Source organism: Macaca fascicularis, chromosome 3 (genome assembly GCF_037993035.2).
Source record: "Macaca fascicularis isolate 582-1 chromosome 3, T2T-MFA8v1.1".
Taxonomy (NCBI): Eukaryota; Metazoa; Chordata; class Mammalia; order Primates; family Cercopithecidae; genus Macaca; species Macaca fascicularis.
In genome coordinates, this window is record NC_088377.1 from 158,225,167 (window position 1) to 158,243,485 (window position 18,319).

The window sequence follows — 18,319 nt, forward strand, 5'->3', positions numbered from 1 at the left end:
AATAAAGACTAGAGTGCAGCTTTTTTATGTCCCTTCAGTTATTTCTACTTCAAATAATAACACAGGCAAAATGCTCAAGACTTGAATTATTCATAGCTGCAGTCACTAGAAACAGCAAAATATTTATCCTTCAACATGTTGTTAAAACGTTTAGAAATTTTTTTTTCTTGAAAGATGATCTGAATGCAAATATGAACAAACATAAAGCAATAGGATAGTCTTTATTTGGGTGCAATATAGGCTTTCATGGGACATCTCCATCTAAGTAATAATATATTTCCATCAAAATTTTTCTGACTTTTTCAACAAAAATTTAACTACAGCCCAACTTATGCATATGTTCACGCTCATACAAGTTTACTAACCTCATTATTGTGTTTTGTACGATAATTAAGCAAGCCCAGCATGAAATTGAATGGAAGCCCGCTTCAATGAACAGTGTGTTTACAACAGCAAAGTCCTTTCATCTGCTTCTTTAATTAGTTTTAGAAAGGGAGAAATAAGCTTTTATCACTTCTTTTTTTTTTTCAATAAAACTAATCTAGTGTGACCTTTTGCTTTCAACAATTACTGTTTTTGCCATTTGAAAGATTCCAATTGGTTTTTCTTGATGATAACAAAGGTTTATGTGCAAATAGTTTTACACCCAGAGAAACTCTATTTTTCTGTTTCTGTATCTATGATGAAGGGATTAGAGATAAACGGTTCTTTACCTACCCTTCCAAGCACAGTCTTTATGGAAGAGAAAACTTCTTTTTCCATAAATTAAATACCCATTATTCAACATCCTACAAAATTGTTGGACCAAGAAAAACATAATTTGGCATCATCCTCGGCCTGTCAATGGTATTCCCAGCATGGTGAAAGGGTCTTCTAGAGACAGGCACAAAACACTTTATTTTCTTGCCTATATATAGAATAACTCTTTCTCTAACAAGTGTATAGCACCTGCCACGTGATAGAATAGTAATCTAGTGGGAGCAGCGGCAGTTCAGGGAGATTATTTTAGTATCATGAGTCAACATTTTTTCATACTTCACTTATGTATGAGAGGAAAGCAAAGGCATAAGAGAATATTTGTTGTGTCAGCAATCTAACTCCTTATCAATACGTTAAGTTGATCACATTAAAACTTCTACCTCTCGGCCAGGCACGGTGGCTCATGCCTGTAATCCCAGCATTTTGGGAGGCCGAAGCGGGTGGATCACTTGAGGCCAGGAGCTCGAGACCAGCCTGGCCAACATGGCGAAACCCCATCTCCACTAAAAATACAAAAATTGGCTGGGCGTGGTGGTGGGTGCCTGTAATCCCAGCTACTCAGGAGGCTGAGGGAGGAAGATGACCTGAGTCCTGAAGGCAGAGGTTGCAGTAAGCTGAGATGGCACCACTGCACTCCAGCCTGGGAGACAGAGCTAGACCCCATCTCAAAAAAAAAAAGAAAGAAAAGAAAAGAATAAAGAAAACGTGTACTTCATCAATGAAAGTGCTCTGGAGAGAATCATGTGTTTAGAATGAGATATGTTCTTTATTGCCAGGAAGAGTTCATGCTCCTCATGCAGCCATGCATGCAAGAGTTCCTAGGCTGAAAAGAGATTGTGATCGTTTCTTGCCCTAGTTATGAGAGTTCCTCAATTCGTAATAAGCCCAGTGACTACACCATGGGCAAAAGGGTGAGCCAAGTTTGGATGAGAGAACACAATAGGGGTCAAGCATAAGTCACCCCTCAGAATGAATCCCAAGCCCCATGGATGGAGAAGGTAGTTTATGGCCAAGGCTTCAAGTCCCCCAAGACCAGTTGTAGACAGTGGTCATCAAAAGTAGGCATCTCTTTGTGGATATCCATGACTCCCCAAGAACCTCTATCAACAACAGCTCATGTTTGTATGGAATTTTACAGTTGACACTGTACTTTGGCATGTTTTATTTCATTTGAGTCTCATGTGGACCCATGCAGTTGGGAGGTCAGTGATGATGACCCCCATTTGTAGATAGGTAAACAAAGGTTTAGGAAGATTAGCTGATTAGTCTTGGGTCACCCAGGGAGCAAACAGCAGAACTGGGGCCCACACTCAGGCTTCTTTGTTCCAAATTTGGTCTTCTGTCACTGCATGCACTAAATTACAGTATTTCTTATATTAACTCTCATTTAATGTATACTAAAATACCATCATAGAGATGCTTTTCTATCGTGTGCTATTTATATATCTATGCAATTATTTAAGGGGAATAGCTCTTAACATTTTATAAATATCTAAAAATTGATTCTGTTTAAAGAAACTCTATATTTCTCCCTAAGTATCTTATTTCTGACTTTTTATGCATGAGCATATCTTATGAAAAGTAGAGCAGTATTCTGTTTCATGCTGGAACAAGGACTGACTGACATTGCCTTGGGGGTTTATCTTATTCTGCAGCATATAGGAATCTATGGGAATAAAGATGCTTCAAAAGTTCAATCTGGAGAAGTCAGGTCAAACAAGAGAAAGGAGCACAGGAAGATGAGCCAGGGCAGGGAGCAGGGACTTGGTCTATGACATTGTCATCACAAGAACAAATGCTGAGAGCTCAGGTGGAGGTGAAGCATCAGTGTGTGGACATTGGAAGGATCAAGAAGGAAGCATGGTTCTGAATCATCCCAATCCACCTGCTGCCCAGAGCCAGCCAGAGGTTGTCCTTCTCCCTTTGAATAATTTATCTGCAACTCTCCCCCTCAATCTCAGTCAAAACCACCATGAACTCATTTCTGAGTCCAGACAGGATAAAAGTGAAGGATTCTTTTCTCAGAGGTTATTTGGCCCAGTGTCAAGACCTATTCTTATTAATGGTGCTCATAGCTTACTCTCAAACTAGTATTTCTTTGTGCTGCCCAGGTTAATGGGCATTCTGATGTGTATACACACACACACACACACACACATAAAAATATATATAAATATATATATATATATATATATATATATATATATTTTCCAGGGTAGTTTCATAGCACCTAATAGTAAAGATAGTAAAAAATCTATTCCTGTGGTTTCGTAGTTCCTAGTAGTAAAGGTCCCCAACTAGCCAGCAAAGCCACCAGTTTAATTTTGGTTTGCCCACCTTTTCCCAAATGGCCAGGAAAGTTTTCCCCAAAATGCCTATCAACATGTGGTGGAAGTCAGTTCTGAAGTTGTCTGTGAAGGTTCATTGCTTGGTTCCTAAGTTGAGGGACTTGTGTCCTCTATGTGAAGTGTAAATCTCACCCCCTCACCACCACCTCACTAATTTCCTACTGCTGATCTCCCTGGACTTTGGACCCCCGCCTGGCTGGGTCCTGCTGCCAAACTGTACTGACTTGCCCAGACCCAGCCTGTGGCCACCTGGATGTATGAAAACTTGAAGGACGCTTCCTCTCATAATGTTATTTTTCAGATCCTACCCACTTCCACTCCCATCTGCTCGGTTCTGTAGCCATCTCAGACATGAGTCCCCAGGCCTGAATCCTGGATAGAAACATGTCACGCCAGGCCAGAGTTGGCGAGGAAAGAGACTTGGTACATCCTGATATAGCACATTGGGCGTAATTAGTTTTTATTTTTGAAATGGATCCATTTTGACATTGCAGTGAGAGGAAGAAATCCTTACTCGTCTTTATATTCTCAGTGACTAGAACTGTGTCTAACACACAGTAGATGGTAAGTAGATTTTGTGTCAAACGGAATTTGATTTGCTTCATGATCTAGCCCCTTTCTGGATAATAGTTTTCCATATGTAAAGCAGATAATAGTTCTTCATATGTAAAGCAATAATACCTACTTCAGGGGGAGTATATTTTCAGGATAGTATGAGATGGTTATAACTAAATTGCTCTCTGTCTGTTGGAGATTAAAGATCAGAAAGCTCTCTCTTTTGTTGCTTTATTTTTAAACCCACTTATTATGATTTTAGTGACTGAAATCACCCTGAAGCAGTTGAATGACTTTTATTTAATAATAGTTAATATTCAACAATAAATATTAATGTAATTAATAGCAAAAGTTCTAAATAGAAGTTTTTTAACATCTCAATAAAGCTATGTTTATTTTCTTTTAAATGACAAAATTTAGCCCATACCTTTTGAAATTGTTTCTTTATTTGGGCCCCATTGTTATATAGAAGTGAGCTACAAGTATCACTTTTGTACTATCTGGGATTTTACACCTCTAAAACAATTATATATATAACTGATAGTAGTTGCTTATACAAGTCACTACTTACCATGTATCCTTTGGTATCTACATGTAACATAAGATGTAGATATGTGATATGTGATGTGGATGTGTCATCTGTTTTTGTTTTAGAGAAGCCTCTATGCAACAACCAAGGAGATCCTAAGCCTGAAACAATAAGCATTGGAAACGCAAATGTTGTACATTCGTCCTTTCCCCCAACCTTAGTTACTTTCTAAGCAAGCAAGACACATTTTAGACATTTTCTCATAAATCAAACCCTACAGCTCTTTAATCTCTTTTCTTTGTCTTTCCCTGAATTCCCTACATCATGTGGATAAGGGCTTTATCCCCCTTCAGACCTAACCAACAAGTTGTCGTTTGAAGCCCTGAAGTCATCTCTTAGATTGATGTGCTTCTGTGTGTGTCGGCCTGTGTGGCTGACCTGGTTCAATGGACTACACATACTGCTTTTAGAAGTATCATAAGGATAGGGTTTGTCTATATCCATTTTATCTGAAACTCCAACATCAGGTTATAAAGAAGTATTTTCTTGCCACTTCTTTTCCTAGAGTAATAACTGCCTGACCAATGAATCTGTTGAGATCCATATGAGACCATGTATGTGAATGGAGTTTGCCAAGTATTAAAGATTATATAAAACAAAGTAGCAGCATTGTAGCTATTACGGGCTGGTCTTTATCCATAAGAAAAATAGTAATATGTTTTGATATATGTCACCTCAAAATAATAGCTTGCTCAATAAATAACTGTACCCATTAGGTCTTGATATGAGAAATTATACCTAGGTTTGCACTTCTTTTGCAAGGCTACTTATTGGTTTCTCAAACAAAATGTTGATGTTTTTAAAATGCCTGATAGCAACTTCAGTTAACTAAATATGTCACATTAACTAACTTTAGAAAATTTTTTGTGGAACTATGTAATTGTTCAAAGTAATAGAATTGTGCTCTCAAATTATAATGGTCATACAGCGTTTCACATAAATTTCTTTAAAAGTGAATTCATTTATGCATAGGACTCAAGTGTGCAAGAAGGATGAAAGTAAACTACCCAACTCAAACAAAGAAAGAACATATTAATATTAGCATAACATAATACAGTGTTAATACATTAACAACGATTTAACATCAGATTTCAGGAGATGAGACCCAGGCATCAGTATTTTTTAAAGTTCTCACTGTGATTCCAAAAGCAAAGTCAAGGCTGAGAATCTCTGCATTAGGCAGCGTTAGGTAGTGCAACAACAGAATCTCTAAATTGCGTCTTTTTTGCCAAACATTGATACCCCCCGAAGACAATAGTGAGGTGATGATAGGTAAGACATCATTCTGCGTTTAAGGATGTGAAGCAAGAACCTCTTTCCTTTTCTCTAAGGTCCAATTTGATGCAAAAGCTATATAATTCCTAACTAATACGTGCCCTGAAATTGTCTCGCTCCCCTTTAGCCATCCCAATTGCCATGAAAATCAGTATCATAGAATCATGTGCCTTGGCAAACAACATGGCCTGTGTTTGCAGTATATTTATATTCTTTTGCCATTGTTAGCATTCCTGCAGAACTGTGAAGTGTTAACAACCTTTTTTTTTTTCTTCCAGGGAAATGATATTGACCCTGAAGCAGTTAAAGGTGAAGTGTTAAAAGTTGGAAATAAGAGCTGTGAGAATATACACTTACATTCTGAAGCCGTTTTATGCACGGTCCCCAATGACCTGCTGAAATTGAACAGCGAGCTAAATATAGAGGTGGGATTCCTGCATTCCTCTCATGATGTAAATAAGGAAGCCAGTGTAATTATGTCATTCTCAGGCTTAAAATAAATCATTAAAGCTCATTTATGTGTGGGTTTTGGCTCATCAACTCAGCCTCCATTCCTGTTGTTATTTTAGAAATAGTGAGTTTTTTGTCACATTGTCTCCTTCCCCAAGATTGGGAGGTAGATCTCAAAAGTTCTTTCAACCCACACTGCTTCTCCATCATGCCACACTCTTCCCAAAATTTGCTGTAATTTTCAGAAGAAATAAGGATGCCTCCAAGAGTGTCCTTCTACTGCCTCCCACCACCCCAGGAGGCCAGAGCCAGTGTTCCACTGCCAATCACAGTGATCACTAATGCATAGAGTCCCATAAATAAAGGAAGGTGCATGCATCAAACAAAGTAAAATAAGGATTAAACTACTTTACAGTAACTTTTTTCATGTAGACAGCTGAATCAAACAACCTAGAACCAAAGCAAGTTATCTTTTCTTATTCTTTTTTTTAACAAATTTATTGTGATGTAATTCACATACCATGCAATTCACCCATTGAAAGGGTATAGTTCAATGGGTTTTGGTGTATATTATATTGTCAATTTATTTGAATTGTGGTAAAATATATGTAACATAATGTTTGCCATTTTAACCATTTTTAAATGTACAATTCAGTTGCATTAATTTCATTCATAGTGTTGAATAACCATCAGCATTACCTAATTCCAGAACTTTTTCATCACCCCAAACAGATCCTCTATAACCAATAAGCAGCAACTCCACATACCTTTCTCTCCTCCCGCTCCTGATAACTTCTATCTACTCTCTAGCTCTAGAATTTGCCTATTCTAGATATTTCATGTGAGTGGAATCATACAATATTTGTCTTTTTGTGTGTGGCCTATTTTACTTAACATAATGTTTTCAAGGTTCATCCACGTTGTAGCATATGTCGGTACTTCATTCCTTTTTGTGGATGAATAATATTCCATTGTATGTATCCCACATTTATCCAAGAGTAAGTGATTTTTAAAGGGTTCCTGAAGTCTTCTGAAAAGTTATGAAATGGAAAAACACACAAAAATTAGAAAATCAAAGGCTGAATCATGAGATCAGAGTTGGAATTTCAGAAGGACCATAAATCCTAAAAATCATAAAATGTTACAGCCAGAAGGGACTTCAAAGATTTCTGCTGTGTATCAAAACTGAAGTAAAAGTATTCTGAGACTTTATTGTTCCATCATAACAGTACAATTATTTACCTCTTATGGGAAGTCTTCTCTGCCCTCCATCCCACCGTCCAGGACAGAATTAATGTCCCATTGTCTCTGTTGATTACTATTTAGTCATACTTCTATGGCACATACCACACTGTACTGTAATCATTTATTTATATGTCTGTCTCCCCTTCTACACTTCAGTCCCGTTTTTTGTAGATCTTTTTATCCCTAATACCTAGTTACAAATCCAAACAGCTAAGTACCATATAAGTACTTCAGGGATCAGTGTCCCCTAATTATTTGAACACTGGAGCAAAATTGAGGAATCTCTTACTATCCTGAAAGCAGTTATGCCATTTGTAGAATGGCAATAACCAGGTGGTATTTGGGGCCCAAAGAGGTTGTGCTGCAACCTGTATAGTATAAATATCTATCATGGCTAAATGCTGACTTTTCTTTGTTTGTCATTTTTAGTGGAAGCAAGCAATTTCTTCAACCGTCCTTGGAAAAGTAATAGTTCAACCAGATCAGAATTTCACCGGATTGATTGCTGGTGTTGTCTCAATATCAATAGCACTCTTACTACTACTTGGGCTTTTCCTGTGGCTGAAAAAGAGAAAGCAAATTAAAGGTGCATTTTTGTTACGGTTCGTTTTTAGAAGTTACCTTAAGAACACAGTCATTACAGTTTAAGATTGTCATACATTCGTGTGTGCTGTCTTATACGTAGTCCATAAAACCCATGAGTTCTGGGCACTCGGTCAAAGTCTCCTGGGACCCATGATAGCCGTCTTTAACAAGCTCTTTCTTTCTCTCTGTTTTAAGATCTGGGCAGTGAATTAGTTCGCTATGATGCAAGAGTACACACTCCTCATTTGGATAGGCTTGTAAGTGCCCGAAGTGTAAGCCCAACAACAGAAATGGTTTCAAATGAATCTGTAGACTACCGAGCTACTTTTCCAGAAGGTATATTTCAGTTTCTTGTTCTGAGAAATACCTATACATACACCTCAGTGGGTTGTGACTTTGTTGTTTATTTTTGGTTTTGCATTTATATTTTTATAAAAACCTTAAGGAAGTATTTACCTCTGACAAATAAGTATTTGACACAGCATTAAATGGCTCTTATTTTTAAATGAACCCAGGTTCATTTAAAAATGTATATTATATTTATATTACATCATTAAAATCATATTTTAATCATTTTAACATAAAATCATATTATATTATGATTTTACATTATGATTTTAGAGTCCATAAGCTCTCATCTCACAAAAAGGTTAATTTTGAAATCATTTGAGCAAAAGTAATTTGTTTATGATCTAAGTGCAATGGTAAGAAATTGTGAAGCTCTCTTTTACAATCCAGGAAGAGTTAAGTTACAAAATATAGTTATTTAAATGTAAGCTGGAACTGCTGCATTTTTTACCTGTTGAAGCCCAAACATTGAAACTATACTGTTAGTAATTCTTTGAAGTGTTCTCAATGAACTGTTAGCACACAACCTTTTTCCCACAGTATTCTAGGACTTGAATGTATTTTGAGACTTAGCCAAGGAAAACCTTCAATTACACTATGACAAAAAGGAGGGGTCAATATCATCAGCTTTGTAAAACACTATGCCTAGTAATGTTCAGGTTAACCAGAGCTTTTCACGTTGTTTTATTTAAATCTCCTGGTAAAAGCAAAATGTCTGTATTGTATCAGCTCCATTATCTTTAGAAGTTACAGGATGTGAGTCAAGTACAAGCATTTCCTTGGTTGAATATTTACCATTGGACAAATAAAATGAGTCATAGATCATTGAGGACACTGGAAAAGTTAGAAGTTGCTCATCCAAACAAGTTCAAGAGCAATGAAGCACTTAACATTTTAACATTTTCAACACTTACCACCTCTTGTGTTTTGAAGTTTATGTTACTTCTATGGAGATACACATAGTAAACATTGTCTTTGCCCTGATTCCATTCACCTTTAAAAATCCATTCCTTTAACCATTGTGGAAAAATCAAACCTAGTTTATTGTTTTGAAATTTAGATCTATTTAGTATTTTATACCCACATTTAGTATTTTATGTGCACATTTCATAGTTCTAATCTGAAATCATTAAAATTTACAAATTTTCTTTGAAAAAAAAAACTTACCTAATCTTCTTTGAACCTTCTTACTCAACAAAGCTCTGTCATCATTGCTAAGAAGGTTGAGTTTCACACTCTTTTCTCCACTGAGCCTGCTCCTTGGAGACATGAAAACAGGTAAAAGAGGGTCATCTAGAGAGAATGAGAAAATAGGTGCACAGCCAAAACCTAATGAAGAGGCAACTGCAGATCTTTCCTCTCTACATCTGGTGGGGACAGCATTCTCATCAGTCTTTTTCATGGAGACCTAGAGTTCTATGTGGTGTGACACCAGGGTTGCACAATGATGGTTTCAATTGGTTTCTGCACATGTTTGAATTTAGCTGAAGAGTCACGTTGTCATGCCAAAGGACTTTTATCCATGTCTCACCAAGGATTTCCCTCAATGTCTGCACCCTTAAGCATTTAGAGCTCTGATCTCCAGATGCAAAGTCTTGGGAAGTGAGGATGAAAGAACTGAGTTTAGAGAGGCTGATTGGCATTTCCAGTCCCCTGGGGAAGGTTTGGAGACCCTGACTCCTTGGAATTAAAGGAGCAAGTACTCAGCTAGGCTCCTTCCTTCCTCACCCACCCAACATTTCAGGTACTTCCCAGATCTTCCACATCCCCTTTAAAGGTTGCACCTGTCTTGTTTTTGGCTAGTGTCTACTATAACTGGTGCCCAAATCATTGATGCCCAAAGCTTTTCTGGAACCACTTTTGACCAAGTTCGTTTATTATTAATCAAACTGTCCACTGTAGAAAATACTAAAAATGCTTAAGTGGGATTAGGAATAGTCAAGGTACTAACAGCACTCTTTTTGTGCCCTTCTCTCAGATTCTGATTCTCCTGCTTATGTGCAAACAAACGATATATTTTGGTGCCAATAGGGAACCCCCACATAACCCTCTCCCTGTGTTACATACTAATACATTTCAATACTATTCCTAGTTTATCTTTATGTCAGTTGCTGTGGCTATGATGCCCCCTCCTTGATATGTGTGAATTCCCAGTGGAAAGAGAAAGGAAAAGTGGAAAGGATGACTTCTTGGCCCTATTTGGCATTAAGAAATTGACTATCAGCACAATTTCTTCCCCTGAAATGAAAAACGTTTCTCCTTGCAAAAGGGAACTTTGCCTGAGGTTCTTACAGAGCTTTGGTTATAAAGATCAACTTACAAAGAATGCTTTCCCCTTTCGTAATGCCCTTAACTAAACAATAAGGATGGTCCACTAACCGAGACCTAACATGCCTTCTCTAAACAACAGTAACACTAAATCCAGTGCCATCACTGCACAGTGGAGAATTTACTACTAATGTGAAAAGGTTTCAGTTCTGGGAATATAACCAGTATTTACTTCTAATCATATGTGTATTTTTCCCTTGGCCAAGAATCCATAGGTTTTGCACAATTGTAATTAATTCCATTAATAAATAGTAGTCTCTCAAAAAGGCATCTTTTTCATTTTCTTACATTTGAGCTGGATTTTTGTGAGATCAGGCAATTGCTCAACTACCTTTGTTGCTTCCATTCTTAAGGACATGGTATATTCAAAAATAAACCATAAGCATGGCTTTTTCCTATTGATAAAAAGAGAAATGTCTAAGGAAATGAGGGTAAAAAGCTTTCAAAGTTAATACTTAGTCTACTTAAATGAAAATCTGTAAACATTTTATGAAATGCTTGTATATATAACTCAGTATCTTTCCCCAAGTTATTATCATCTTTATCAAACTAATTCCACTATAAAAGCTCTTCCTGTTTCAATCCCCATTAAATGAGGTTTTACTGTTGTTCTTTAATAATTTTCCTTTATCTTACAGATCAGTTTCCTAATTCATCTCAGAACGGTTCATGCCGACAAGTGCAGTATCCTCTGACAGACATGTCCCCCATCCTGACTAGTGGGGACTCTGATATATCCAGTCCATTACTGCAAAACACTGTCCACATTGACCTCAGCGCTCTAAATCCAGAGCTGGTCCAGGCAGTGCAGCATGTAGTGATTGGGCCCAGTAGCCTGATTGTGCATTTCAATGAAGTCATAGGAAGAGGTAAGTATTTCCACTCAGCTTTTTGTTAAATACGATTTTCCAGTAAGCATTTTATCTTTGGCCTTTGCAGATTAGGAACTTAGACAATGGTGAAAGCAACTGACAGAGCAGTGATAACAAGTGTACTTGATTTCTGTTCTGTAGCAATGCAGCCCTGTAAATCATATCTGTGGGGATTTGCCCCTGTGCATGGAAGCAATTGCATAATCTCCCAAACATATTAGAACTAAATCACAGTTCATCCTCATCCTGTGCGTACTAGCAACTATAGTTTCTTCGAAGGTGCCATTTACTTTCTTCTAAAATTCAGGGCCAAGTGCAGTGGCTCACACCTGTAATCCCAGCACTTTGGGAGGCCGAGGCAGGCAGATCACCTGAGGTCAGGAGTTCAAAACTGTCCTGGCCAACATGGCGAAACCCCATCTCTACTAAAAAATACAAAAATTAGCCAGCCATGGTGGTGGATGCCTTTAAGCCCAACTACTAGGGAGGCTGAGGCAAGGAGAATTGCTTGAACCTGGGAGGCGGAAGTTGCAGTGAGCCAAGATTGTGCCACAGCACTCCAGCCAGGGCGACAGAATGAGACTCTGTCTCAAAAAAATAAATATAACTAACTAACTAAATAAATATCACTCCTTTCATTTTGAGTATTTTTATTCAATCTCTCGCCAGTCTTTCTTTACCCTGAGAACAGTGACAAACTCTACGAAGCCTGGTTTATAGCAGTTTGTACACTGCTGGACGGCATCAGAAGACAGAGAATTTATAGCATTCCCCTGATCTAAAGCAACATATATCATCTCTACAATGCACTCCAATTTCTTTATACAAAGATAAATGAATATTTGTAATAAGCTAGCCAGAGCAGCAATAACAGCTAGCATAAACAGTATTTGTGGAAATATTTAGCAGGAAAAGAAACCAATCAAAAACCGGGAAATGAACTTCACTCTTCTTGGTTGTCTTTTTTTTTCTAAAAAGCTTTTACCCTTAATACTAAATGGCCCCTGATCCCTTTTATTCTATATGTGCTGCAAGAGGTTGTACAGGCATCTGCCAGTGTGATACAACAGAAGCTGACAGCGTGATTTGCCTTATATGAACACAAGGTCTTCTCACTTTCCTGTGGTAGCATCCACACATTCTTCTGTCAAGCACCCCAGGACGTAATCCTTCCCGTGCGCCTTCTTCCCCAAGAGTGGCTTCACTGTTAACAAACATCTTTCCGTTTCTCTTCAGAACAATATATAGTTCTGTCATAGGCCTGTAAATCCCAGTAATTGCACCAATTTTAGAGTGTATGGACTCACTAATTGTGTTCTAATTCTACACATTGGAAAACTCGAATTTTTTATCACGAAAGGTACTAAAATGGCAATTTTTTTGAAGTTATAATCACTAACAGCTCTATAAATATTAGCTATTATGTATTTATATGTTTTTCTCCAGGAGAATAGGAGCACTCAAAAGCATAGGTTTTATTTTATTCTTCTTTGCATTACTAGAGGGTAGCCTAATGCCTGACACTCACACACTAGGCACTCATGGTGTCTTGGCCAGCTGGATGAATTAATTAGAGAATGACTTACACAGCTATTAGACATTTGGCACCTCTGGGGAAAATTACTGCCACTCGATAAAAGGCTACCATTGGGAAAATTATGTGGTCAAAGCCAGAGAGAACTGGATGAAGTGAGTCAGGGTGAATTGGCTTCATTTGGGCAACTGCCTTTCGGTTTCTGCCAACCTGGATTACGTATTAACCAGTGACTAATGGGGAAATCCTTATTCTATAATACTAATCTTATTTTTAATGGTAACGTTTTTATTTCATTTCAGTTTATTAGAATATAGGGAGCTTATTTTATGTGTTCTTTTAGTTCTTATTTACGTGTTTATCTTAGTTCTTCATGTGGGTTAACTTTATTTTCATATTTTAAAATACTATGTCATCCTTAAAAATACATTTATTTGATGAGGCAGATGTTACTCACCTTTTCAGTGGTTCCACTATGGTTGAATATTTTATTAGATTAGCCTTTAATATGAGTCATATCACCTACAACTTATTCATGAATTAAATCATCACATTGCTTATACCCTTCGGTGAAAGGTGTCACATCTACATATATATTTACAAACACACCTACACACCTACAGTGGTATTGTTAAAAGTATTTTTTAAACATACTCTTTTGCTGTATAGAAAGAAGAAGGAATAAAACGAAGCTTATAAAAGGCTTGATATATAATGATTTCATAATTAGATGTGATGCAGTACTAACCAAGTTCTTTCTTTTGCACAGGGCATTTTGGTTGTGTATATCATGGGACTTTGTTGGACAATGATGGCAAGAAAATTCACTGTGCTGTGAAATCCTTGAACAGTAAGTGGCATTTTATTTAACCGTGGAGTATACTTTTGTGGTTTGCAACCTAATAACTAGCTTATAATAAAATGTTGATTTACACTTTCCCCTTGTGGAAAAATCAGCTACCACTGAAATTATGGGACCTAATCCTGAAAATTTGTTTTGTTCTAGACTTTTATTGAACTATTTCCTCTGAAATGATCCCTCAGAGCCCTCATTAGTAAGGGGGTAAGAGAAATGAGGTTCTTGGATGAACTGAGTATCATTTAACTATAACTATGTTTGGCTTATAATATTTGTTTTGCAAGTGACATTTATGGAAACTATTGGAAGCATGTTGGCACATACAGTAGTAATGACTCATTTTACCCGGAGGCATTACTATAATTATTTTTTAACCACAACTTCCATTAAAAAGATAAAAAATGAAATAAGACAAACAGGAGAAAACGACGCTGGCCAAAAATTGAAAAATTGTAAGTATGGTAATACCTCATTTATCCACATTTTTGGAGAATGAGGCATTCCACATACATGAACTTCCTAAATAAATGAAACTTACCCCTTTTTAGTGCTGGAACATTACTTAAAATTTTAGCTGTTATTGAGAAAATCTTTTTAAGATGAAATGCATGCTCTGTTTAAGGGAATGCTTCCAAATACAAACTAAGTCTTTATTGGTGACCCCAAACCATAATTACAGCCATAAATTACTATATTACACAAACAGTGTACTCCACATACATAGTGTCCCTGGCTCTGCCTGTGTTGACAGATCTCACATGCTTGCATTTTCTACTCCCATTTCTCATCTTCTGCTTGCAAATTGCAGCAGCCTGAAAAATGGTAACCAACTTTACTACAAACTTTACATGGGACTTAATGAGCTTTAAGTGCACAAATGAAAGGTTTTCCTGCAAGATACTTTACTGCCACAACTATTTCAGTCTTTTTAAAATATAAATCGACATGCTAAATAGTGTTCTACATGGTTAATTTTGTTGGAAGTCTGACCATGAGGGAAATAAAGGTACAGTCTTTATGAAACCTAAGTACAAACTTTGCACTAAGTTTATAGGAGACAGTCTGGTGGCTGACTGGACACTATCTTGCAAAAGTGGGTGTAGGTGACTGGAAGGCATAGTGCAGAGTGGCATCATTCACTCAGATGTGTTATAAAATGAACACTCTGCAGTCAAACCCTCAGGACAAGATGCTAACTGTATGGCTTTCCATTTCATTGCTCTTCCTATCTAAATCTGACAAAGTATTCACTGTTCCATAATGAAGTTAATGTCTCCACCACTGGATTTCTTAGGAATCACTGACATAGGAGAAGTTTCCCAGTTTCTGACCGAGGGAATCATCATGAAAGATTTTAGTCATCCCAATGTCCTCTCGCTCCTGGGAATCTGCCTGCGAAGTGAAGGGTCTCCGCTGGTGGTCCTACCCTACATGAAACATGGAGATCTTCGAAATTTCATTCGAAATGAGACTCATGTAAGTTGACTGCCAAGCTTACTGACTGGCAGACTAGCTGTAAGCCAGCCATCCCTTCAAAACAGGCCTGCTCTGAGTCTTTAAAAAGCTAGTAGCCAAAGATGCACATTTAAAATGTTAGCATCATTCAAATGTACCTCAAAGTCTTCTATCCTGGTGGGAAATAGTGACACCCGGAAGGGTTTCCTGGACCGGTGATTCTCACTTGCTCTGCAAGCAACCTTGTTCTACCTTCCCCCTGATAGGGACATTTAGTCATCTTTGCATGTCTACTGTGTGCCAGAAACTGTGCACAGCACAGGAGAAGTGGAAGCTGAGCAAGCTTCAGCCCATATGGAATGTTAACTCTAGAAGGCATTGAAAAACTAACTCCAGGTGCGTCCCTTGCTGTTCCTCGCCCTTGCCATCCACTCTCATACCTCAGGACCTTTGCACTTGTGCTCCCTCGGCCTGGAACACTCTCCCCGCAAATAGCCACATATCTCACTTCCTCATCTTCTTCAGCTCTTGGCCGTAATGTCATCTTCAACATAAGCCTCCCTAATCTGTTTAAAAATTGCAACTGACCACCCATCCTCATGGCTACAGACTCCTCTTCCCTGCTGTATTTTCCCCCATCACACTTACCGTCATCTGATACACAAGGCCTGAGCTGTTCAATACTATGGCCATGAACCACATGTAAAACGAGGCTAGTTTGAACTGAAGTGTGATGCATGGTGTAGAATACATCCCAGATTCTGAATACTTAGTATAAAAAAAAAGGTGAAATATCTCACTAGTAGTTGTTTATATTGATTACATGCTGAAATATTTGGGATTTTGGGGGTTGAAATATATATTGTGAAAATTAATTTCACCTGTTTCTTTTTATTTTTGAGTATGGCTACTAGAAAATTTTAAATTACGTGTGTGACTTGCTTTATATTTCTATTGAATAGCACTGTTAGTAGATTATAAACAAATAAACAATAGCTATATAGATGTACATATAAGCATATATATGTACACACAACCTCATCCCATTAGAATGGAAGCTCATGAGGGTAGGATTTTTGTGTATTTTGTTCACCGCTATGGCTCCAACACCTAAAACAGTGTTTAGCACATAGACTGTCAGTAAATAGTTATTGAATGAATCAGCTAAGGGTTACAAAACAAGGTTCTTAGGTTCTTGCAAGTGGTAGATTCTTTTCATGACATTTATGCCAGGACTTAAAAGTCGCCAGGCCAGGACAAGGGAGGGTGGGAAGAAGAATCTCAAGAACTGAATTCATAGATGGCCTCAGGCTCTGTCTTTGTTCCTGCTCTCCAAGTCTCTGTGGGAGATAATGAAGTTGATCAAAAGCAACTTTATAAATATGGGGTCAAATTATCAGAGAAAATAAGCTCTAGGAGAGTAATGAGATACTACTCAGCCAAAAGAATAAAACATTCCCTGGTAGTGAACTTTTGCAGATAAGGCGAATTGACCTTACAAAGCACACAGCTGCCCTGACAGACTGCACTTTCCCGCTTCAACTTTTGTTATTACCCTGATGGATTAATGTGGCTGGGTACTGCTACCCTAGGATTAAAGCATGATAGAGATTTCTTGTTATCCGGAACAGAATAGTGCCATGGCCTTTTTTAATCCAAGGAGTTGATACTGAGAACAACCACAAACCCAGATGTGTCTTTTTTTTTTTTTTTTTTGCATATAAAGTATTTATTTGTCAAGTATTTTCTTCCTACACTTTAATTCTTTTTAAAGAAAAATCAATTTCTTTATTATAATTGACACAAAACTGTACATGTTTATGACATACATAGTAATATTTCAATGCATATAATGTGTAGCCAGATGTGTCTTAAAGAGAAACCTAAAACCAGAAACTGGCCTTTCTCTATGCTGTGTGCATTGAGGGGAGCTACAGCCCTTTTGCAGGGTTCCCACTGACTACATCTTGCACTGACAAACTCCTCAGTGACTGTTGAAGGAGAATACCCCGTTCCTGACTGCCAGCCAGTGACATCACCAGAGTTGACAGCTGAGTGGTTTGGGTTGATTTCTTTCTGAGCCTCCTCTATTCACAGCATGTTTCTGATGTTCTGACATCTTGGGCCTTACTGACCCTGGAGGAACTGTCCCTCCCAGGGCTAGCTAATTCCTACAAATAGTAAACAACTTGCCTTCAAAGCATACCTGCCTTGTGCAAACCAACCAATCCAGAGCCCTTACCTAACCTCCTCCTTTATCAGACTCTTACGCTTTGGGCCACTATCCACCTGCCCTAATCACCCCAGGGCCCAGTTCCAGACAACTAGAACTGTCTTCGGAGCCTGCTGAAATACTCCAGATTGGCCAGCTCCAAACCTGCTTACCCTGCCTTACCAGTTTCTTCCCAGGGAAACCACAATGAAGGCTCTTGCTCATGTTTCTCCCCTCACTCTCCCTGCCTCCAGACCCCAGGGCTTCCCCCATGTGACCCTGCATGACAGGGTGTTCCCCCTCCTCTTACAAACTGTGAGTAGTAAACTATCTTTTCAATGGCATTGGTCTCCTGTTCTGTTGGCCTCATCATACCTGGAAAATAATGAAACCACATTTTAAAACATCTCCATTTTCCCATCTGGAAAATGGAGCCTATAACACCTGCCTGACAGAAGTGCAGAAGTAGCTGTAATTTATGAAAACAACTAGCCTGGTGTTTTGCATACAATAAATACTTAACAAATGGTTGATCTGTCAATGGGGCACACTTTTCATTGTTGTTGTTTTGTTTTTTGGTCTCTGTCGCCCAGGCTGGAGTGCAGTGGCACAGTCATAGTGCACTGCAGTATCCAACTCCTGGGCTCAAGTGATCCTCCCTCCTCAGGCTCCTAAGCAGCTGGGACTACACGTGCACACCACCACACAAAGCTAATTTTTTTGTGGACGGTGGATGGGAGTAAAGACAGGATCTCACTGTGTAGCCAAGGCTGATCTCAAAATCCTGGCCTCAAGCCATCCTCTTGCCTTGGCCTCTGAAAGTTTTGGAATTACAGGCTTGAGCCACCAAGCCCAAACTAATTTCTGAGACAAAATAATTTTTTATAAATAAACATTTCAGAATT

General features: G+C 38.1%; 1 protein-coding gene across 2 annotated transcripts in view; it reads left to right on the top strand.

The window, feature by feature from the left end:
• MET (MET proto-oncogene, receptor tyrosine kinase) overlaps positions 1-18,319 on the top strand; it is a 117,160-nt gene that overhangs the window by 86,472 nt on the left and 12,369 nt on the right. For both annotated transcript variants that reach the window (XM_005550578.5, XM_074035829.1), the window contains 6 exons: positions 5,805-5,951; positions 7,651-7,807; positions 8,002-8,142; positions 11,121-11,351; positions 13,658-13,738; positions 15,042-15,223. In XM_005550578.5, coding sequence (XP_005550635.4) covers positions 5,805-5,951; positions 7,651-7,807; positions 8,002-8,142; positions 11,121-11,351; positions 13,658-13,738; positions 15,042-15,223 — 939 coding nt within the window. The remainder of the gene's footprint in view (positions 1-5,804; positions 5,952-7,650; positions 7,808-8,001; positions 8,143-11,120; positions 11,352-13,657; positions 13,739-15,041; positions 15,224-18,319) is intronic.